Source organism: Trachinotus anak, unplaced genomic scaffold, assembly GCF_046630095.1.
Source record: "Trachinotus anak isolate AG129_WGS33_773 ecotype Australia unplaced genomic scaffold, CSIRO_AGI_Tana_v1 ptg000016l, whole genome shotgun sequence".
Taxonomy (NCBI): domain Eukaryota; kingdom Metazoa; phylum Chordata; class Actinopteri; order Carangiformes; family Carangidae; genus Trachinotus; species Trachinotus anak.
The window spans coordinates 12,125,333-12,148,331 of record NW_027273867.1 but is presented as its reverse complement, the minus strand read 5'-3'; the positions used below and the strand labels follow the sequence as shown (position 1 = coordinate 12,148,331).

The following is a 22,999-nucleotide window of genomic DNA, read 5'->3' as shown; positions in this document are numbered from 1 at the left end:
ATTAACATGCAGCCCAGACTCTAATTTGATTGGTTGCTGCATTTGGGGGCGTGGCAGTTAGATTATAAACCGCTCTTTCATTGGCTCAGGCGTTTAGTTACTCCGGGCAAACCGTGTCCCCCTCGTCTAAGGTAGTCTGAGTGGAGAAAGTAATGAAGATGGAAGGAGCCGATGTTGTTGAATTATTGAGGAGATTTATAGAGTAGCGAACTGATAGCTGTCTGCTCGTCTTGTCGGAAGCGCAGAGGACAGCGATACCAGGATATTGACAGATAGCATGCCAGTAAGTAAACTAACTTCCCCAGTTTACTTGGTGTCGCGCCTTAGCCGCGCTAGCTAACTAGCTAATCTGTAAACCACCGTTGTGACAGCTCGAAGTCATTCAGCAAGCCGAGACAGAGAGTGTGTGACGGCGGAGGATTAATTTACACTCTCCGGCTGATACTGGTTAACAAATACACTGGAAGTACCCAGAATGGCAGGGAAAGCTAATGTTTGTCAATGGGCTACCAGTGTGTTGAGACACAATTTCACGTTGTTTGACTGCGAGCTGTGTCGCCGGTAGTCAGGATGGCGAACTAGCTGATTAGCAGTGCCCAAGGACAGGTATAGTTAGTAGTTAAATCAGCCAGATAACATGACATAAAACAACAGTCGAGATGAGACGGCTGTCCAACGTGTTAAGTTAACGAGCTTTTTTTATAGCAACCATTTTGCTGCTGTAGAAGACTCGGTCACATCTGTCATAGAGACAGACTTTGTACTCGACTTTCACAGCTGTGTGTGTGTGTGTGTGTGTGTGTGTGTGTGTGTGTGTGTGTGTTGTCTGTGAGGACTTTGGTAAGATCTTCAGGTGATATTCCTCTGTGTGTGTGTGTGTGTGTGTGTGTGTGTGTGTGTGTGTTGTCTGTGAGGACTTTGGTAAGATCCTCAGGTGATATTCCTCTGTGTGTGTGTGTGTGTGTGTGTGTGTGTGTGGCAGTCAGTCAGTTTGGCAGCCACTGCAGACTGGTATTTTAGATAATGCGTTGTTAGGATTTTTCCAAATGCCATCATGTGATGCAGCTTTCCTCCGTGCCACTCAGCCATTTGAGGGGTTTCCTGTATGAGAGGGGACAGTGTGAAGCTTTGCCGCAGAGCCCCATGGCAGCCCTGCTGTATGAAATAAACCCCCTCACTACTGTACATGCTGTCAGAAGTTGAAAAACGTTTGTTTTACACTCTGTGTCCTTCACAAAGGTTGCGCTTCTGGTGGTGTACTAGTTGTTTAAATAAGATATAATTTCATAGTCCGTCCTTTGCTTTACATATCTGTGTTTGCCTTTGACATAAGGGAGAGGCTTTCCCTGTAGCAATTGATGTGTTTGTTGGGTGAGTGATCCCGCACCGTTAAAGTGGTGACATTAGGGTGTGGATGTGTGTGAGTGCATGCATAAAAAGTATGTGCAGGCTTGTTAATGTGTGGCATCCGTGGCTGCTAGTGTCTCAGACCTCTTAATGCGTTTTGACAGTGAAGCCCGGCAGGTCATGGAGCAGGAGGATCACACTGGCTCTGCTGTCATCCAGCATCATAGCTAGAGTCACCCATGCCTGCAGTTTCATGACCAATTTGAGCAGCGAAAACAGTTTCAGTCCTTGCCTCTTTAAACCTGTGCCTGTGTACACAAGCAGCGTATAGGTGAAGTACAGATGTGAACTTATCCGGCAAATGTGTATTTTTTTTTTTTTTTTTTTTTTTGCCAAATATACCAGTAAAAGTAGCATGCTTTTAATTTTATAAAAAATCTTGAAATAAATGCAACCTTATTATTTTCACCAAAAGCGGTATTTTAATGTGAGATTCTAAGGCTAAACACTAATAAATTTTGAGAAAGCTATTTAACTGTGACAACAAGAAAAAGCTGCTTGCTGTGATAGAGAGACAAAAAGGGGAGATGAAAGGGAGTGTACATAATTGAAGAATCAGTGATATTAATCATTGTTATCTTCAGGCTCACTTGCAGCAGGAAGACAGGGAGTTGGAAGGGTGAGAGGAGGGACGAAGATGCATCACTGGCTTAGAGGCAACGGAGAAGAGAGCGTAGGCTGCTATAAGAGGATTCCTCCCTGTCAGATCTCTCGATCTGTCTCCCTCAGCAGCAAAAACCACACACACACAAACCAGCAACTCTGTTGTCATGTCTGCTTAGCTACAGGCAGCCCACTGCTATATACATATATATATATGTGTGTGTGTGTGTGTGTGTGTGTGTGTGTGTGTGTGTGTGTGTGTGTGTGTGTGTGTGTGTGTGCGTGTGTGTGTGTGAGGAAAAGAGAAAGAAAGCAGCAACAGCAGCAGAGGATGAAGGGCTACCCCCCCCCTTTCCTCCAAGCTATAAGCAGCCTGCTATTGAAGAAGACCTGAGGGAGGAGAGCAAGGTGGGAGTCAATGATGCAACAGGGCTAACCACAGACCAGGCTTGTCCAAATAAAGAAGATGGTAACAGACAGCATGGAAGATTTGATGTAAACTGAAGCAAGCAAAATGCTAAAGTCCTTGGAATGGACAAACAGTGTAAATAGCCCTTAGCAGAGCCGGTGCAGCTGTGAGCTCAGGGCATGTTAGAGGTTCTGCCATTTATGACCACAGCTATACAACCCTGCCTCCACCTTTACTTGAACACCATGCTGCTCCTCAAAATAGTTCCTTAACGGCTTTTGCTTCCATTCAAGTAGAAATAAGTGTGTAGTCACCGGTAGAGCTTGTTGATAGTTGACAGCTGACCTAGTTTGGAGATTCAGTGTGGAGGCATGTTTCTATAGTGCCTGGTTCTGACATTGGTTAGCATGGTTTAGCAGTTATTAGTGGTTTGGGTGTGTCTGTAGAAAAGTTGAGTCAGCTGAGGAAACATGAGCTTGTTTAGATTCATTTCAGCTTACCTAATCTATTTCACAACTCTCTGTCTCTGTATAGCTTTCAGTTCTTGAGGCATTAGTTATCAGCCTAACCAGTAGTTTGTGCGGTTGCACCCTGTACCACAGGAAAAAGCAGCTGGGCAGCTCTGTCGCTCTCAAAACCACCCACTTCATCTTTCTCTCTGCTCTCTTTCTTCCCTCCATTCAGGCCTTCATTGTTATTGGCCCACTCACTTCCTGAAAAAAGAGAAGGCTGCAAAGCATGTGTGTAATAGGAAATGAGGTAATCAGCAGGGAGCGATGCGTACGTTTATGGGTGTCCCCCCCCTAGCTCATTCAATTCTTTCTCCACCTGATTTTTTTTCCCGACAGGTATGTTCTTACTTCATCATTGAGCAGCGGAGGACACTCTGCGTATTGATAGGGCCGACTGCCTGTGGTTTTTGTAATAATCCATGTGAAGGTATTGGTGGTGTATTGTGTGTTTGCCTCAGGTGTTTTGTGGTAACTCTTGTCAGGACATGCAAGCACACTTACAGCAAGGATTAGGAATGTAAACTCATAGGTGACCTGTTGGTGTTGGTAGAAGTCTTCAGAAGGAGGAGTCAAATATAAGCTCATTTAGTCTGTCTGTCCTGTGTGTGTGTGTGTGTGTGTGTGTGTGTGTGTGTGAGTGTGAGAGAGAGAGAGGGAGAGAGGGAGAGTTTAAGGCAGAGGCGTGGGTGTAAATTCAGAGGGAATGAACTGTCAACTTTAGCTAGCTCACAGGAACAAGTTTTGTCAAACGAGACATTGAATAAACACACTTGTGCGCACACTCACTTGTGCAATGCATGACACATCTTCTGTCACGGTAGTTCCATCTAGTTGTTTGTTCCATCAGAGCTTTGCATGGTATGCCTCAGCTAGGCTGCTAAACACATTGGTTAGACCTGTTTCTTGTTTAGATCACAGAGAGAGGTGTGTTTATTGTGTGTTTCTCAGAGCCTGGGAGGTTGCCAGGGCAGCGCAGATTGAAACCTAATGAGTTCTCCTCATTTATCGACCCTATGCGCTCTCTGTTCTTGAGTTATCCCTTGGGTTGTCATACATTCCTTTTATCCCTCACTTCTCTATACGTCCATTTATTTCAGTCTCTATTCATTTAGCTATTGATTTCTGCTCTGTTCCCTCTGCTCTCCCTACCGCTCCCTCTCCTGCATTTATCATGTACTTGTTCATTACTTTACTGGATTGTTACTTGTGCCTGTCAAGCCTGCTCAGGCACTTATCCCTAAAACTGGTTTATCCTTGTGTGTGTGTGTGTGTGTGTGTGTGTGTGTGTGTGTGTGTGTGTGTGTGTGTGTGTGTGTGTGTGTGTGTGTGTGTTTGAGTTTGAGCTGGTCAACGTGGTTGAGCTGCGGAGAAGAAGCTCACCAGCTGCTGCATCTTTTGTCCGCTCTCTCTGGCTTGTATTGATTCTGTCATGATCTGTGAGTCCGTAATGACAGAGATGGCTAACAAATAACATAATTACGCTCTGTAGTGTACTCCCAGAGCAATTAGTTTTCTATTTTCCTCCACTATTTGCTTGTGCTTGTCTGCAGTGTGTCAACAGAGCCTAGAAATCCTCAAGACAGAGCATTATGTGCTGTTTGTGCCACTTTCTCTTGAAGTTTGAATGCTGTTTCCAATTGAATCATCTTCACTTTCATGGATGAGTGGCTCCAATTATGGATTTTTAGTGTGTTCATCTTGGCTAAAATCATCTCTCAAAAAGCCATTCATTCGACAGAAAATTGAATTTTTTTTATGATTATTATTTTTTTGGGGCTTTTTATGCCTTTATTATAGATCAGTGGAGACTGACAGGAAAGGGGGTAGAGAGAGGGAAATGACATACAGGAAAGAGTCGGACCGTTTGGGAGTCGAACCGGTGACTGCCTGCTAAGGGCGTCTTGTGCTCCCGTGGTACGTGCCCTAAGCACTCGCCTACTGGGCTGCCCCAGAAAATTGTAGTGCTACCATTTTGATAATTTGATTAATCAGTTCATTTATCAAGCAAAAGTCAAATATTTGCAGCTTGCAGCCTTTTCTTCTTTGAAACTGCAGATTAAAACAACCAACAAAAGTTGTGTTTACGTTCAGTGTTACTCACCAAAACGAATTGTGTGAATCCTTAAGGTCTGCCAAATGTGTTGAAAGTATTTCCTTCCTCATAACACATTTTGTTGCAAAACTTTTTTTTTTCTTTTGTGTTTTTTTTTTTTTTTTTTTTTTTTTGTTTTTTTTTTTTGTTTTTTACATTTTGAAACCTACTTTGTTTACACCCATGCTTGTTTGCTGGCAGTCTTCTTCATCACTGCCAGTTTTGGCACATTGCTGTATTGCCACAGCGTGTTACCACCACCTGTAGATCAGTGGGACAGTGTGAAACCATTGGCAGAGGTGTGTATTACATCACCCAAATGTGCTAAGTGCATCCTTGTGCTTGTCTACAACAGAAGCAAACAGGGACCTACTGCTCTACAGAGTTACTAGGAGTCAAATGTCAACAGTAAAAAATGTGCCGCAAATAGCTGCACGCCTAACAGTATATGATTTTATCTCGCTAATTGGATTAGTAGAAAAATGCATACATGTACAACACATGGTGAGGATAATAGATGTGCCATTAAATTTGTTTTGTTGCTTTTGACTGATGACATGACTGATGCTCCTGTCCACTCAATGACAGTATGAAAGGTTGACTTGTTTGCCTTTATTTTGTCAAAATCTTAAATACTAAACCCTCTACATATATTTAACTAAATGATTTTAAAAATACACATACAAATTATTTATAGTAACTTTGGACCAAAGTGTCCGCTCTCCACTGCTGCTTTAGTGCAGCAGTTTCTGACTTGCTTGCTGCTGAGGTACGAGGCAAATATATCACATGAGTAGGTGGCATGGCAGGCGACTGCTGATTTTTGTCTGTAAGTATCTTTTCCTCTGGATGCAGGTGATACAGATGACATGCCCCAGATGCCAGCGTGGACAGAGTTGATGGGTTGAAAAGCGACTTTGTAGGAGCAGAAGCCATCCTCTTACAAGACTGACTCATCCTCACTCTAATCACAGCCTGTATATTGTTATTTATTCAGTGAGCATGCCATTGAAACGCACATGCTGGCTTTAGACATTGCAGTCCTCCTCATTGTCTTCACCAGCATGACTGCCACAAAGGACTAATTTCTCCAAATGGAGGCTATTCTGCTTTATAATCCTTCCCCATTTCATGAGTCACTGACTCCCCTCCCCCTTTGTCATTCCTGTCATTGGTACAGTCCATAAATAGACACCTGGCTGCCATGGACAGACCAAGCATCAGAATCATTCAAAATATAATAAAAGCATTTGGAAGTGTGAAAAGACAGATTAGAAGGCAGGGAAGATGGGGAGAGAAAAATGATGTGGTGTGGGAGGACGAGCGGAGGGACAGCGGAGGCTAAGCGGGGACAGGGAAGACAAAAAACAACCAGAAACATTTTAAATTTTGCATCATACACGCAGGCATTATGCATACTTAAATAGATACTTTCTTTCACAGCCAGCTTGTTTGTCAGCTGAAAATATAATTACTTTTTAAGACATGTGTGAGATCATGAGTGACATGTTGGAAGTGGAAGTTGGTGAAATTAATTCATTTTCAGCCCAAATCTGAGCACATGTTATTTCTGCATGACAAGTGAGCACATAGAAGGACTGCTTCCTCTTTCTCTCTTTTTTTTTTTTTTTAAAACCCAGCCTCTGTTACCAGACATACCAAACATGGACTCTTTCTCCGCATTCAACTGCCAATTCAGCCTTGTACTTGCCATTTCAGTATGCAGACACGACAGAGCACAGACACGACATACCCCGCAGTGAAAACAGACTGCTAGTCAAAAACAGATAATTAATCAGACAAGCGAAGAGACAGTGTCGTCGTCCTCCTCAGCAGAAAGTGTCCTGTAGGTCTCCGGTCAGTCTGCTGCATTGTCATTGTCAGAACTGCTTAAGGTGACATGATTTTAGATATCAAACTGCGGATTGTTTTCTATTCATTTATAATTGATTATGTGTGTATGTAATCTATGGAATACCAAAGGGAAAGATATATCCCTACAGTCTACAGATCTACAGTTTGCTTGTTGTGTCTGACAGTCCAGATCAAAGGTTTACAATATGAAACAAGAGAAAAGCAGAACATCGCTATATTTGAGAAGCTGAAACCAGTGAATATTTTTAGCCACACTAGTGACTCTAGAAATGGCAATGTTAGGCTGTCAGGTGATTGGTCAGTTCACCATTTGGCCCAAACTGAAATAACAACTAAAAATAACACAACACCCATTGTATGGTTTGCTATGGAGATTTGCAGAGATGTTTATACTCCCCTGAGGATAAATCCTAATGACTCATGATCCCCTGACTTTAGCAGGTAATGGTGAGGACAGTGTGGTTTTCTTTAAAATGGGCATTTTACAATCTCTTGGAGCAGCTAGTGGGGCTGTAGACTCTTAGGCTTGTTGCTTCATAAACAACAAAATCTATTATTTATTCATTTCATCACAAGGGATGATTAATTGATTCGGGATGTGCATTGTTTCTTGATTACATGATTGATTATTCATAAGAGAAGAGAAGATAGGGTAAAATTCAGTGGAAAAGAAGCTACATGCATACAAGTTGAGTGTCTAGAGGAGGACAGGCGGGAGTCAGGATGCAGACAGTGTGAGTGCTGGGATGATAGGAAGGGACATCAGAAATAACAAACAGAGATGGAGGAAGCAGGGCATTCATTTCATTATGAGTAAATGTAAGCTACAGCAGTGGAGAGCCTCTTTTTCTGTCTGTCTCCATTTAAAGACGTCTGAACTGTACAGCCTGTTCAACAAGCATCTAAATCTGCTGCTGTGCCACTTTTTTTTTTCTTCCCTCATCAGTGCTTCAACACTGAAGCCAGCCAGGATTCTCTGTGTGGGTGATTTTCGATTTGCCAGCCTGAGTTGAGAATAGGTTAGGTACTTGCTGCAGAGGTGTGTGTCTAGAGAGGAATGAGAGGGAAACAGGAGGAAGGAGAGACTTGTGTTTCTTTGTGGAGTATTGATGCCTGGAGCGTGTACATTCACTGTGCACAGCATTGTTTGCCATTTCTAATAGAACATTTTTATCAGGGTATAAAACAATAGAAGGCTAGCAAACATGAAGGGAGCCTCATTCAAGCTGTAATTACTTTTGTGTGTGTGCGTGTGTGTGAAAAAGAGAAATAGGGGGAGAGAAATTGCTTTATATATTTGCTATGTGTTAATAATTATGCTGACTGTGTGTTTTAAACAGTATTTTTCTCTCTCTCTTAGGTAGAGGTGACTCCACTGCAGATGAGGGAACATGTTGGCTATGGACCAAGGAGTGGTGGAGGAATGGCTGTCAGAATTTAAGGTACTGCTTAAATCTGTGTGTGCGTGTGCGTGTGTGTAAAAAAAAAAAAAAAAAAAAAAAAGAAAAATATATGTATCCGCAATCAGTGTGCAGCATGATCTCTGCCTCTGCATATTGGCAGGATGTCTTCCGTACGCATAAACAAACACTCTATGAAGGGCTTTACTCCCGGAAAATCGCTCGCAACAACAGCGCTCACTGTTACTTGACTGCTACCAAAGCCTGGGCTTGGTGAGGTGTAATAATGAAAGGGCAGATGAGATTTTCCTGTGTGAACATATGATGGCCCATCTGTCATCCACTCTCAGTGAAGTTGACCTCTAAATGCAACCAGATCAATGTGACTAACAGCCTCTTTATACTACTATCAGAAAAGCCTCTGATATTTGCCCAAAACACTGGATCAGGAATCAGCGAGTATGCACTGATCTGATACCAGTAATGCATTGATAAACTTTCTTCTAGGCCGCTCTAAAGCAGTAGCCTACACAGGAAGTTACGCTGTACAGCCACTGGCAGTTATTGTTATACAGCAGTGAAGAAGAATTGATTTATAGTAAATGGTTGAGGCCACTAATAGGTGAACCCCAGTCTGGGTCCAGACCCAGATCCTGTGTGTCTACAAACCTAAAAATTATTTAAAATTATGAACTTTTCTAGCATTTATGGCACTGGTCACATGATGGCACTCAGCCAAACATGGCGACTGGAATCAATGAGTAAGATGCATGCAAGTGGTGAGATGAGACGAGAGACAGTCGGAGAAATAAGTCAGAGCCCCTCAGCATATGACAGTTTAAAGAAGCAGGCTGCGACAGTTTAAATTCTTTTTCCATATGTTGTCAAGTATGAGAAGCCCCAAAATGTACACTGTAAGCTGACTACTTGATCACTGTAAGCAAATATTTAAACAGCATTTGTACAGGAATCATTCTGTCCCAAGCTTTTTGATCACTATAAGAGGTTTCCACTGTTAAAAGAGATTCTATGGCATTCATGTATTTGCTCAGGGTTTAACCTGAGCCATCCCCTATAACAATGACAGCAATCATATTCATACAGATGGGAACAGCTCTAGACATTATCACTCTCTGTCTCTGCAGGCCTTAAATGCATTCATTCTGCCTGCACTTACAACACATATGATGTATTCTTACATTGTTCGCTTTCAGTGATGCTTATTTGTTTCATTCAGCAACAGTCATAATATTAGGCAGATTTATTGCCTTAAAATAATATCTGTGTATCCTGGACTTCATAAGTACCGAGTCTGAACAGATCACATTTAGACAAATGTTTTGCTATCCCGTTGTCCCGTCTCAAATTTCCACGCTGTGTTATTCTTAGAATACCAGTAGGCCTTAAGTCAGTAGTGTATTAAACTTCAACTGATTGTGTATTTTGCAGACCCTCCCTGACAGTGCTGTGTCCACCTATGCCGCCTCACTGAGAGACAAAGGTTCTCTGGTCCCTGCTCTCTACAAGGTCATCCGAGAGAACTACAGCGACGTATGTACACACACTGTAATACATTTATTCATGTAAACATTAGAGATTATAAGCTGACCACATAATTTGAGCAACACTTTTAGTATTTTTCCCTGTTTTCTGTGCCCATGACTGTTATAAATTATACACACTTACACACTTAACTGATTTTCTTATGTTCTTTTTGTCTCACTGCTCTTGTGGTTCATGGATCAGTCTGACTGTCACACACAGCGTTTCCCATCCTTACATTATTGAAGAACCAATTGCCAAATACAAAATGTATTACAGTTGCAGTGGCAGTTGTTGCCTGCTGATTTTTGTAGACTGGTGTGATGTAACTGTGTGTGCATGGATTTTGGGTTATTTGTTCTCACCCAGTTGCTGGAGCCAGTGTGTCACCAGTTGTTTGAGTTTTACCGGAGCGGTGAGCCGCAGCTGCAGCGTTTCACGCTACAGTTCCTGCCAGAGCTCCTGTGGAGCCTCCTGTCTGTCAGCGCAGCCAGAGACCCCCACACCTCCGGCTGCATCGAGGCCCTGCTGCTGGGCATTTACAACCTGGTAGGGGTGTGTGTGTGTGTGTGTGTGTGTGTGTGTGTGTTTAAATTTTCAGTACCACATTCTTGTGTCACAGCTGATCCTTTTTATTTATTATCAGTAAAAGCGAGCTGCTCTAACAATGAAACCTTTCCAGTGTGATAAGAGCAAAATAAGGACAACACAAGGAAAAAAAAATGTCTTTGATCCTTAGCTAGTGGGTGTAATCATGCAGTTTCAGAGGCTGGGGACTTAACTGCGCGACTATTTCTGGGATCTGCGTCATGTGTTTTAAACGATTACTTTATGCCCTTTCTGCCTTGCTAGACAGCGATGCATGGAGAGTGACAGGAAGTATGGGTTAGAAATAGGGGAAATGAAACACAGTGATTTTGCAACTATACAATATAGATGGGTTGCTTATTGCATATGCCCTTAAACTTCCCACAGAGAGATGCCAGCGCTGGTAATTATTAAAGTGTTTTGAGTTGTTCTGTTTTTCATCCATTTCGGCTCTAGATGATCTATTTATCAGCAAAGTGCAGCGTCCCTTAACTTCCTCTCTGAATAGCAGAATAGGTCAGCTGTCACTCAACACACTGCCTGGCTCTCATTAATCTTTTTGACATTAACATGCCCACAGGGGACACCAAAACCCTGGAGTTTGTGTATTTGTGTGTATATTGTTTGAAAACGCACACACACACCAACAGAATGAGTGGGGAAACGCAGACCCCTGAGGTCCTCGCACAAACACCTACACATAACAGATGAGTGTGCTTGAAGAGATAAGCACATGCTCTTCAGAGCTTTATGAACAGACAGAAAAAAAGGCGTCTGTTTTTCTCACCCACAGAAACATTTTTTTCTTTGTCTTCCTGTCTTTTTCTTCCACAGGAAATAGTTGATAAAGATGGACAAAGTAAAGTGTTATCTTTTACCGTCCCTTCCCTCTCCAAACCATCAGTGTACCATGAGGTGAGGAACACGCACAGCTGCACACAAATCGTTTAATTTCCTTTTGCAGAAATGTTCAATGTAAAAACGTCATCCTCTCACCTCCAGCCTTCAGCCATTGGCTCCATGGCCCTTACAGAAGGGGCTCTAGCCAATCACGGGCTGAGCAGGGTGGTGTACAGTGGGCCACACCTGCAGAGAGAGACCTTCACGGCACAGAACAGGTAAGAGCCTAGATGGGCGCACTTGTTTCAAGTTTTCAGGGCAGCCGGGAACGTGTCAGCAGGGAGGCGATTGTGCTTGTTTTAAAATGGGCAGGCTGTCAGTCTGCCTGCTTAGAATTGGCAGCAAACACCAGCCAGCCACCAAAATAGAAACACATGAAGGAGGATGTGCAATCTGACAAAGAAGCACTGACAAGTTTACTTGCCAAATGTGTTAAAAGGAAAGATTTATGCACTTGTAGGACTATTGATATATTTATGCGCTTTTGTACATCTTATCCTCGAAATCAGACTCGTGTGGTAATGGTGAGTTGAGCTGCTGCCACGGCCATAATTTTATACACGGTGTGTTTGCTTCAGTGGTAGCCCATGGCAGCTGTCTTTTTTTGTTGCATTTGAAGTTGTTAGATAGCTCTGAGGGTTTCTTAAATTACTGTAATGAGGCTGTAGTGCAGCCAGACTCTGAAGGTCATGGTGGTTTAATTTGAACTTCCTCAGCTTTATTTCTGTCCTGTTTTCTTACACTGTTTCAAACTGACTGGCTTGATAATTAAAAATAGGTGAATCTTTTATTTTTAGCTTAAAGATGTTTTTATGTGACAAAACAAGTCTGACTGCTTTTTTAAGATCACGCAGAGATAATCTCTCTCTTCTTTTTTGGACTTTTTGTTTTGACAGTGTGGATGGAAGCATAATTGTGTCTATAAAGTTCTGCTGTATCATGTTTAAGGTTTCAGTTTGTCCGTCATGTTGCGATGTGGCTGGAGGGGAGACATGCTATTTTAAGTGTGTGTTTATGTTGCTCAGATTTGAGGTGCTGACCTTCCTGCTGCTGTGCTATAATGCTGCTCTCAGCTACATGACCTCCACCTCCCTCCAGTCCCTCTGCCAACTCAGCTCCAGGTAAAATACACATGCACAGACATCCTAGTATATCTTAACATACAGTAGCAGCGCACAGGTCACCTTGTCAAGAGACCTTGGGGACTTGATATGTGCACAAGCACACATTCATTTCATACTTTGTGACTTTTGTGTCACTTTCTTGATTACGGATATTTTTAAGTACACTACTTCCAAATACACACACACACACACACACACACACACACACACACACACACACACACACACACACACACACACAGTTTTGCAAGCACTTGCTTATCTGATCCTCTTATAGACTTTGCTGCCAGCGAGAGCCAAGATACCGCTATTCGGCAAAGAGCTGTGATGTACACACATCCCAGCTCAGCCCAGTGATTTTGGTAATCTGCCAACTGCAGCTGAGCATTGGTCTGATAAGCACAGAGCTAAAGAGGAGTCATCAGTTTTGATTTCCCTCTCGACAGTTTGCCGTGTATCCCCTGTGTGCAGTGTATATAGCGATTCCTGCAGCTTCAACAGGTGCTACCTCAGTTTTAGTTGATTCCTCTTTGTTGCAACTTGCATGAGACTGTTTGAAAATAATGAACCATCTGCTGTTCATGCTCTGAAGTTACACAGTGCTTTTAAATGTTAACGTAATAAATCGTTAATAAATCATAATGTAGCATTTATTATATGCTGTGTGCGTGTGTTTACAATCAGCCATTATTTGCCCATTGCTGAGTTTTATATCTTCTTGTCACAGAGAAATAAATTGCCTTAATGGAGGTTCAGCCAAGTGGCTCAGTGGTGTGGTTTCCCTGCTTGAAGCTTCACTGATACAAACTTCCCTGTTGGGTTTTTATTGGTTGTCCTCCAGGGTGTGTATATGCGGTTACCCACGGCAACAGATGCGGCGCTACAAGGGCATTAGCACGCGGCTGACAGTCACGTCAGAGTTCCTGGTTCAGCTCATCACAGGCATACACTACGCCTTGTGAGTGTACACACATACACACTGCACAGCTTCACTGTTTCAACGTCAACGTCAACTTTTCATGTCTTACATTTCTACATGTCTCTGTAACACCTCCATTTTCTTACACGTGCATTTTCAGTCTCAAAAATGATTAACTGCTGTCTGCAGTCTCAACCAATATCTACCAATGTTACATGTTTGTGTGTCTGTGTGTAGGTGTAATGGGGAAGTTGAATTGGGATCGAAAGCGCTGGATGACGTTCTGTATCGGGCCCAGCTAGAGTTATTCCCCGAGGCTCTTCTGGTGCGTACAATAATATTTTTGTGCTACTATCACATCTCTTTCTACTGTGTGTGTCCCTGGATCTGCGGTGTGTGCGTGTGTGTGTGTCTGTCTCATAGGGCATGTGATTTCGACGCACATGCTGGCTTGTGGTTTTGATTCATGCACAGCACACTATGCTGTATTGTGTTGGTCTGTATGTGTGTGTGTCAGAGTCTGCAAGCAGAGTGTAATCCCACTAGATTATTTACATGCTTTCCTCTCTGCTCCGTTAAGCTGTAATCCTTGAGGTCCAGGGAGTAGAGGATTGAACCTAAGGTCACAGTATTACTACACAAGTCAAGGTGTACTCTTCCACAACAATCAAAACACACAAGCTTTGGACTCACATTAATGAGAATGGTGTTGGGGTTTAAAAAATGTTTTTAAATAAAGAAACAGCTTTGTGGATAAACGTCATGAATACACACACTCTGGCGTGGAAAGGTTCAAATATCAAATTCATCCAGTGCAGTGTGCATGTGTGTGCTTACTTGTTGCAGTGCAATGCACCAGGTGGCTGCTAGCTTAGCATAACTTGGTGACGTCTCCCTCATGAGACCAATGTGTTGCAGCCACACAGACAAAAGACAGGTTGTGTGGTGATTATGATGCTGTCTACCTCATGCTACCTATTCAGCTGTTACATGACCATTAGTGTAAGTGCTGCTTGAGAAGTTCCAGAGAGAGCAGAGGTTATTATATCAAGACTTGTGAAATGGTGTTGAATAGAGTTAAGTACAAAGCCTTGTTTGTTCTTGTTTCACTAGTCTGTGTAACTCAGTCAGTTTGTGCTAAGCCTTTAGTTTGATCCCTCTGCATGAATCTGGTAGAAATGGGATTATTGATCAGGTGTCATTTGTTCAGTCACATGACTTGAACTTCAGTCGGATCAGTAATGGTGTTTTTCTGAACTGGGCCAGTGTTTTTACACTTGGATCTTTTTTGCTTGATCTGCCTGCCTCTGCTCTATGCACGGGTGAAGAGACAGAGATGCTCTTTTTCTGTAGTTGTACTTGCTACACAGAACTACTATGTTTTCACTGATGCAAGTCCCCAGCAGGCAAAACTGTAAACAGACACTTTTTGTAAGGAAGAGTTTTTACAAATGGAATACAGCGTTGACATTTCATACTTTGTCACGTGCAGCAGCTGATGGCTAGAAGATGAAAAAGGGTCCAAAACCAAAAAGCCTATTTTAAAATGTAAGAGCTAATAATGAAAAATTATTATTTGTCATTGTTGGCCTGGCTCAAATGAGAACAACTGCATAAAACAGCCCTCTCTGTCATATATCTAAAAGTTTTAAAAAAGTAAGAAAATGTAAATATAATGTCACAACTTGTAGAGTGGCTACTATTTTTCAAATGAGCTGAACTGATACAGATTAGTGTGTGATAATTGCACGAGAAATTGTGACAGTGTCTCAGTGTGAACTTAATAAAGATGCAGTGATTTCAGGTGTAAATCTAATTTGATTTTATACACATCAGTGCCATTTACAAAAGGGATGTGAAGCATGTGCATTGAGTTTGTGTTTGCAAGCCAAGTTTGGCAACCCTACTGCGGGCCCCTGTTGTGACTGTAATTAACAATATTCTGCTCCTCCTCACCCTCAGGTGGGTAACGCCATCAAGTCGTCACTGCACGGCGCAGCGCTGAAGAGTAACAACAAGGAGGGTGCACGAAGCATCCAGGTGGAGATCACACCCACCTCTTCCAGGATCTCCCGAAATGCTGTCACCTCCCTCTCTATCAGGGGCCACCGCTGGAAGAGACACGGTGAGACGCATACACAGGAACAAAAAGCGAGTCGTAGGGACGTATTTATTGGAGGTTAATTTGCTGGAATATTTGAGCTCTCACACACACACACTTCACTTTTTTCTGTAAACATTTTGCAATCACATTTGTGTTATAAAAAAATGAAGAAAAAAAAAAAATCAGTGTTTTGAAGGTCAGATCCATATCAAAGGAGAGAGCATGAGGTTTAGATCACTTCATTTCACATTATCATTTCACTGTCCTGCAGTCACTGTGTACAAGTGTTGTCGTCTTTCGGCTCCCAAGCCCATAGATCACATTTCCTCGTCTTGCTAGCCAGTGCTGTCCCCCCCCCTTAGAACCCCTTCATTCAAAACCACGATTTCCTTTCTGATCTGTTAGAGTCAGGTGAGCATTCACAGGTTGAGAGCGCTCAGAGAGATGAAGCCAGACACAGAGATTCAACGCAGCACATGAACCTAATTTGACAGATAGGACAGAAGACAGGAAAGCAGAGAGCAGGTAGTGTATTCATAGTATAATACCGGTGAGCTGCAGTGTGCAGTCTTCACTTTTATATTGAGTATATTGTGTTTTGTGTCGTTCCTGATCTGTGCCAAAGAAATTGTAATACTTAGATAACCATAGAACAAATGAAACTTTGACGTCATTGACTCTAAAGAGCACACAATAAAAGACAGTCTGTATGTGTTTTAGAATTAAGAGAGCAGCTCTCTTTTCCCAGAGTACAGATAAGGCAGGTAAATTACAGCCTTTAGCTAGTTTAATGAGTGGGTTTCATCCCAAGCCTAATTACCCTTTTTCATCTCATGGAGCCTGCTCATTGATGCCCTTATCAGAGCTGCTTGTTTATGCATAAAGCTTTTGTTGTGAGCAGATGATGGAGGAAAATACTATTAAATATTAATTCACATGTAGAGGTCAGTGTTGACCTAGTATGAAATGTGATTCCACTGTGTTCATATTCATCTCCATATAGCATGTATTTTGACCATGTGTTATGTTCTGATCAATATGATTTTTGTCTTTTTATTTTTCTGCCATTACATTGATTACCTTTGTGTGTCTTGTGTTACTGTGGTTGTGTGTGCCTGTGCACATGGCCGTCTTTTTGTTTGTCATGTATGTGTGCACAATGTGTGTTTGTCTTGTGTATGTGTATTTTTATATATATATATATATACATATATATGTGTGTGTCTATGTACTGTCCCATTACACCCCACATGCTCCCCCACCACCAGAGTCCCAGGAGGTGAGTGTAGACAGTGAGGCTGCGCTGGGGGGCATGGCTATCCCCGAGATCAGTGTGACAGGCGTGAGCGGCGAGCGAATGCCCAACGGAGACTCCCTAAGGCCACGCTCTGATGGTCGCACCCTGCCCGATGGCGACATGTTGGGCACCACCTCCGAGGTCAGCCTGGAACCCAGAGGTCATGACTCCGGCACGCGGGGTCAGGAGGTCAGGAGGCAGAAGTCTGTGAGGCGCATGGTGGAGAATGAGGGTTCTGGGTCAGCCTCCACAGGGAGGAGCCAGTATTAAGGTCCTGCCCCTCCTTCCCCCTGCCCCACTCCCGGGGTAACCTAGGTAACCGTGTGGGGGGGGGGCGTGGTCTGAAAAGCTGCATGATGACTTCCCCCTTTACCTTTTTGCACTGGGCTCCACCACCTTCTCTTCGCCTAATTGCACTATTCCTCTCATCTGTCTATCTGATATCATTCATTCATTTACTCTCTCCTTTGTGGCTAAAGCTTCCTCATGAAGATCTCCTGCTGAGATTCCTTAAATCAAATTAATTCCAAAGATCTAACTGAATAGCAGATCAATAACCTAATAAAAATACATAATAATGAAATGTGCTTGGCTTAATCATATAATAAAAAAGATGCGATGTGTTTATGTTGAGCAAAATGAAGTGGCTCCTATTAAAAGCAGAACATCGGTTAAACAAGGAACATAAACAACAGGTATAAAAGTAGGTTTATGACAGCACTAATAAAAAAAGGCCTAATGACCTTGAATTAGAAAGCCTGGATGTCTCTGTTAGCAGTAGCAGAAGTCTGTACTCTTACAATGTTGTTCAGAGGTCTGACTTCTGGGTTTTTACTGGAGGGATCAGTAAGCTTTTGTGTCTCTTACAGCCCACCTTGGTACGCCTCAACACGTTACTCCTGGGTTGCACCTGGAGACAGATTACTTCCTTCTGACTGGTAGCTAGGAGCTGAGGATAGATATGCAGGTCTTTGAATTATTTAAAGCAAAAGCTTGTCACGATGTTAAATCTAGACTTGAATCAGGCAGATCCTGACCTTGCTCTGAACAGGCTAAATCTGACCATGAAATGATGATGATGATGATGATGATGATGATGATGATGATGATGATAAATGGACCTGCCTATCAGTCTGTGTACCAGCTGTTTACTGGTGTTCTGTTACAGTGATAGATCAAATCAGAAGTGTGCATTTGTGTGTGGTTGGCTACTCGGATGGGTGTGGATGCATGCCTTGAAGAAAAGCTTTTTATGCGTGTCTTTAGAGTTAGTGAAGAGAAATGCATTTAAGGTGTACTTACCTGTGCCTTTGTTTGCCTTCCTTTGCCTTCCCTTTGTGGTCTTTCCTAGGCTTATGCTCTTAGACACTGTCATCTTCTGCCTTTTGGACAAAACATGCACTCCTCTGCCACTGACTGTTGACTCACGGGGCTGCTGGTTATCCTAACATGTGTGCTGTACTGGAACTTACAGTGGCAAGCTGTTGCTGTTAGCTGAGGTTATGGTGTGAAGGCGCCACCTGCTGGACAGTGACAGAGCTCCTCTGTCATCCAGCCAAACTTTTATGCAAAGAATATAGAATATATTCTTTATAAATCATGTAATTTTGAAAATTGATTTGATTTAGATTTTAAATATAACTTGCCTGGATCAGGCGGGCTGGAGGACAGATGAACTGCTTAGACTTTTACTCAATAAGCTCCTGTTTTTCATTTCATTGCTTGTTTTGTCTCCGTCTGTCCCACAGACGCAGTGGATCTGGGTTCCCCGGATGAGCTGATGGATATTTCGGAGGTGGATGAAGGGGTGTGGCCAGGCGGGGTGGGGCCTGACATGACCCCACCCACCATAACTATCAGCAACAGCGTCACCACGTTGAACCTGGGGGCCAAGGCCATGAAGAAGTGTCGGCTCGGTGGGCGCACCAGCAAGGACAAGGACAAGGAGGCGGGCCCTCTAACAACCGGCCGGGCTGCCAGTGAAAACACAGAGCTGTCTGTCAAGCGACTCACGCTCACCTCCAGCCAGTCAGTGCCCAAGGCAGGAGCTCTCACCAGCCTGACACGCACCGCCAGCGCCGTCTTCTCCCGCTCCTTCGAGCAGGTGGCCAGTGGCAACGCCCCTCCCTCCAGCAACCACAATGCCTCAGAGGCTGGTCGCTACTCATGCAGCCTGCAGGAGGAAGGGCTGGGGTACTTGAGTCCCACGCCAAACCACACGCAGCGCTCTCCCAGCATCAGCGTGCACCTTGGCTCTGACCTTTGAACCCTTTGTGACTCCTGATTACCTGAACCCTTGCCTCTGAACCTGTACCTGTGACCTGGAACTCCAAGCCATGCCAACTGCAAAAGAACCACAAAGACATGAACAAACACTCCCACTGTTTCCTCTGTAACTCCATTTTAACGTCTTTGATTCTGTGTGATGTAAACCAGCCTGCTGTCCTGCTCCATCCAGATTTCCAGAGCACCATCAGCTTCCTCTGCTCCTCTCCTCCAGCAGAGTCAACTCCTCTGGGCCTGATGGAGGCGGGATGTCGGGGATACCACTTCCAGCTTCACTGATTTTTAGTAGTGCACTGTTGCCGTGAAGTCGTGCCAGGACTGAACTGAACTCCCTTGCAGAACAGCCTGTTGTAAAATGGGTGCACTTAAAACTCTCCTTACTAAAAACTGTGTGGAAAAGTATTTGGAAAGTGTTTTAATTGGCATTTGTTGCCCTGCATGGCTTTCCCATACATCCATCCTGACCTTGCCCAGGTTTGTCAGAGGGCAGATGTTGAGTATGTGTGAGCATGCTTGAGTGTGTGTACTGTATCTGTGTATGTACAATTGTTTTTAGAATAAAGGCTGCTTATTGATACAGTGAACAAGGTATGATTCTCCTAGCTGAAACAAATGTTTCTACTACTTTTCTAAAAAAAACCAAAAAAAAATAGATCCCTTCCCATAGCAATACAAATTTCTCCTATTCAGTGTTTTCCATCTTTTGGGAAAATCACCCAAATTCCCTCTGTTCACACTTCTTTTTTTTGTCACCAGTTACAGCTATGCTTCTGTAAAAGAAAGTCCACATTCTTCCCCTAAAACATCAGGAACAACAACCTCAAAATAATCAAACCAGTGTGATCAGAATCAGTTCTTTATGTTTACATTTGCACAGTATTGTAATCATGATGGAGAAGCAATATTTGTGTCCTTCCCTCTTGCTCTTCTCGCACCTTCCTGAATTGCTGTGTATTTGATGGCAAAAAATTAAAATCAAACTTCTCACAAATGACGAGGAAGTTTTTTTGATTTTGGGGATGATGGATGTGTGTGATTTGTTAAGTATTTTGCACTTGAAGGACAAGTGAGCTGTGTTTTCAACTTTGGTATTTTCTTATGATGAACAAGAGAGGTTTGACTCTCAACTGTGGTGTTTTCCTGTAAGAGAGAGAGAGAGATGCTTTGTTGCTCTGTACAGATTCCCACAACTCTTGCATTTTGCCACTGATCCAAAAAGAAAAACAAAAAAAAACCACATGGACTTAATGTCAGCCTACATGCAGAACTATAAAATAAACAATACCTCTGAGTAAAGTTTTGTGAACTAGACCGAAACTGTAAATGAACCTATTGCTGTGCTTTCTGCAGTGGGACGGCATTTGGGTCAACAAAGCATCTCCCCCCTCTTCAGATCCACCCACCATTCCAGCTGTTTGTAGTACTTTGGTGATGTGTTTCCTGTGCCCCTCCTTGTTGTTCGCCACATCATCATGTCACAAGACATGCTGATATTCTTCTTGTACCAATGAAATAAATAAATAAAACTCCACCCATCTGCTACATTCAGTCTCCTAAATCAAGCGTTCATGCTGCCCCACTCTCAAGCAAAAGTGTATTCTGTTGTCCGTGTACTAGAGCTGTCGAGTGTCCATAGCTTGATGGAACAATAACAATCATCGTGTTTCTGTATGTGGGTTTACAGAATGTGAATGGTAAGCTCTTGTTGTACATCATACTGTTGTACTGATGTTGGTTTATATTGGCCTTTTATTTGTCTGAAGATAACTCAACTGCTACAACTTCTGGGAATAAAGTGTTTCTATATTTAACTTGTGTGCTTGGTTATATTTTTCTGTGTATGCCAGGAAGCGTCGCCAAACACCTAAAAACATGAATTTCAGGTCTTAACATTTTTACATATGTAGACAATGTAAGCATATTTATATTCACCCTGAGTTATGCTATTTGTTTCGTTTCAAATCCAATTATTTTGCAGATACTACACCTTTACATGAATGGTGGAATTTTCTTTTAGCGTTGTCTTTTAAACGTTGTCTTACAGCTCTGAGAATCTTCTGGGGGCTCTGCCCTCCCTGCTGCCTGCTCCCTCCTGACACTAAAACCTACAAATCAAGCCAGAAATCTTGGTGTAGTTATAGACTCAGACCTACATTCTTAACAGCCACATAAAGATAATTACAAAGTCAGCCTACTACTACTGAAAACTTTGCTAGAATTAAAAGATTTCTCTGAAAAACTTATTTATGCATTTATTCTCAGCAGGCTTGACTATTGTAACTGTGTCTTCACAGGTCTTAGTAAAAAAAAAAGCATCCAGACAGCTGCAGCTCATCTAGAATGCTGCTGCTAGAGTTGTCACTAACACAGAGAAAGTGGAGCACATCACTCTGACCCTTAAATCACTGCACTGGCTTCCTGCGTGTCAATGGATAGATTTTAAAATCTTACTACTTCTCTATAAAGCACAAAATGGTCTTGGGCCTAAACACATCTCCCATCTACTTGAATGATATGAAGCCTCCAGACGCCTCAGGTCATCTGATTCAGGTTTATTCAGTGTTCCCAGAATCAGAACCCAGCAAGGTGAAGCAGCTTTTAGTTTCTATGCTCCCCATCTGTGGAACAAGCGTCCTGAACACCTGAGCTCTGCTTGGTACACCACACGGAAGAGTCACATGTGGGTGTGGTTAATTGAAAGGGGGTGTGGGTAACAGGGGTGTCCGTAATGAGTTTCCGAAGTGTTACAATAGCGCCATCTACTGTGATGCATGGTAAATAGCTTTATTTTGTAACTGACGCTCCCCGATAGGCTGGTGAATGGAAGGCATCCTTATGCTCCACTATTCACCTCATAAAAATCAGATATAATTAAGGTTTTAATTTAAAAGTCCCTGCTAATGACTGCAAATAAAATTGTTTATTATAGATGTCCACAGAACAAGGAATAAAAGTAATATTATGCCGACAAAAGATATAGCAACAGCTTAAATATAGTTTGGTTAAAAGCTGTCTGGCCAATTTGTTTTAAGTTTGCAATGTTTTTACATTCTTTCTGTCTAAGTGAAAGAAAGGTCCATACCAAAAAAAAAAGATACAAATGTGTCGACAACTGCATCCTACTTTAGTGGCATTCACACACTGTGAGAGATAATCTGCTACTTGCCCCTTTGCAATATAAGCATTTCCTCCTTAATTCTCGATTCTGCATCCCCAGTTGCCATTTGCAGTGGTGCAAAGTACCCTAAGTACATTTATTCAAGTACTGTACTTCAGTACGATTTTGAGGTAGTTGTACTTTAGCATTTCCACTTTGTGCCACTTTATACATCCACTCCACTACTTTGACATTTTGACACCTTTGTTACTTTTAAGATGCAGATTTTCACACAATCGCTTTAATACTTTCACTACATTTTGCTGCCAATACTTGTTTTTCAGGAAATTCAGGAAAGTTTTCTTAACGTTCCTGGAACGTTTGTTTTTGGTAAAAAATGTGGGGAACGTTCACGGAACGTGGGAATGTTCTGCGAACCTTTTTTTTTTTTTTTTTTTTTTACCAATAATGAACCAATTACCAATTGCTAATTAAGAAAACTTTCCTATATTACCTTGGGGAAATGTTTGCCATCGGATCCAGTGAACGTTCTCGCACCCTCCAGCAAATGTTCGAGGAATGTTCGGGAAACTGAAAATTGTTAGCGGAATGAATTTTTATTTTGCGATGGACCATACACTGTGTTTGTCACAGGAGACAATCCCTATCTTAAGTCCATGTTTGATGTTTCAGAAATATAGAAAAATTCTGCACGTTTTAAATATTTGTTGTATTTACCGGGGCCAATTCATCACCGCCTAAAAAGAAATAAGAAAGTGAGCTGTCTGTTTGATGAATCAGTTGTGTAGTATCTTCTACATGCTTTTTACTCAATAGGTTCTAC

General features: G+C 42.5%; 1 protein-coding gene across 2 annotated transcripts; it reads left to right on the top strand.

Annotated features, from left to right (window-relative positions):
• Positions 1–124: 124 nt before the first annotated feature.
• On the top strand, positions 125–20,376 carry hycc1 (hyccin PI4KA lipid kinase complex subunit 1). 2 transcript variants are annotated; one of them, XM_071501223.1, is made up of 12 exons: positions 125–283; positions 8,259–8,340; positions 9,748–9,849; positions 10,210–10,389; positions 11,263–11,343; positions 11,431–11,546; positions 12,354–12,449; positions 13,294–13,410; positions 13,609–13,696; positions 15,334–15,496; positions 16,744–17,087; positions 18,521–20,376. In XM_071501223.1, the coding sequence occupies exons 2-11, from the start codon at positions 8,290–8,292 to the stop codon at positions 17,040–17,042; spliced, it is 1,293 nt and encodes a 430-aa protein (XP_071357324.1). In that variant the 5' UTR covers positions 125–283; positions 8,259–8,289; the 3' UTR covers positions 17,043–17,087; positions 18,521–20,376. The 2 variants fall into 2 exon arrangements, with proteins under 2 accessions (XP_071357324.1, XP_071357323.1); XM_071501222.1 differs by lacking the exon at positions 16,744–17,087 and having other exon boundaries at positions 18,521–19,708.
• Positions 20,377–22,999: the final 2,623 nt, after the last annotated feature.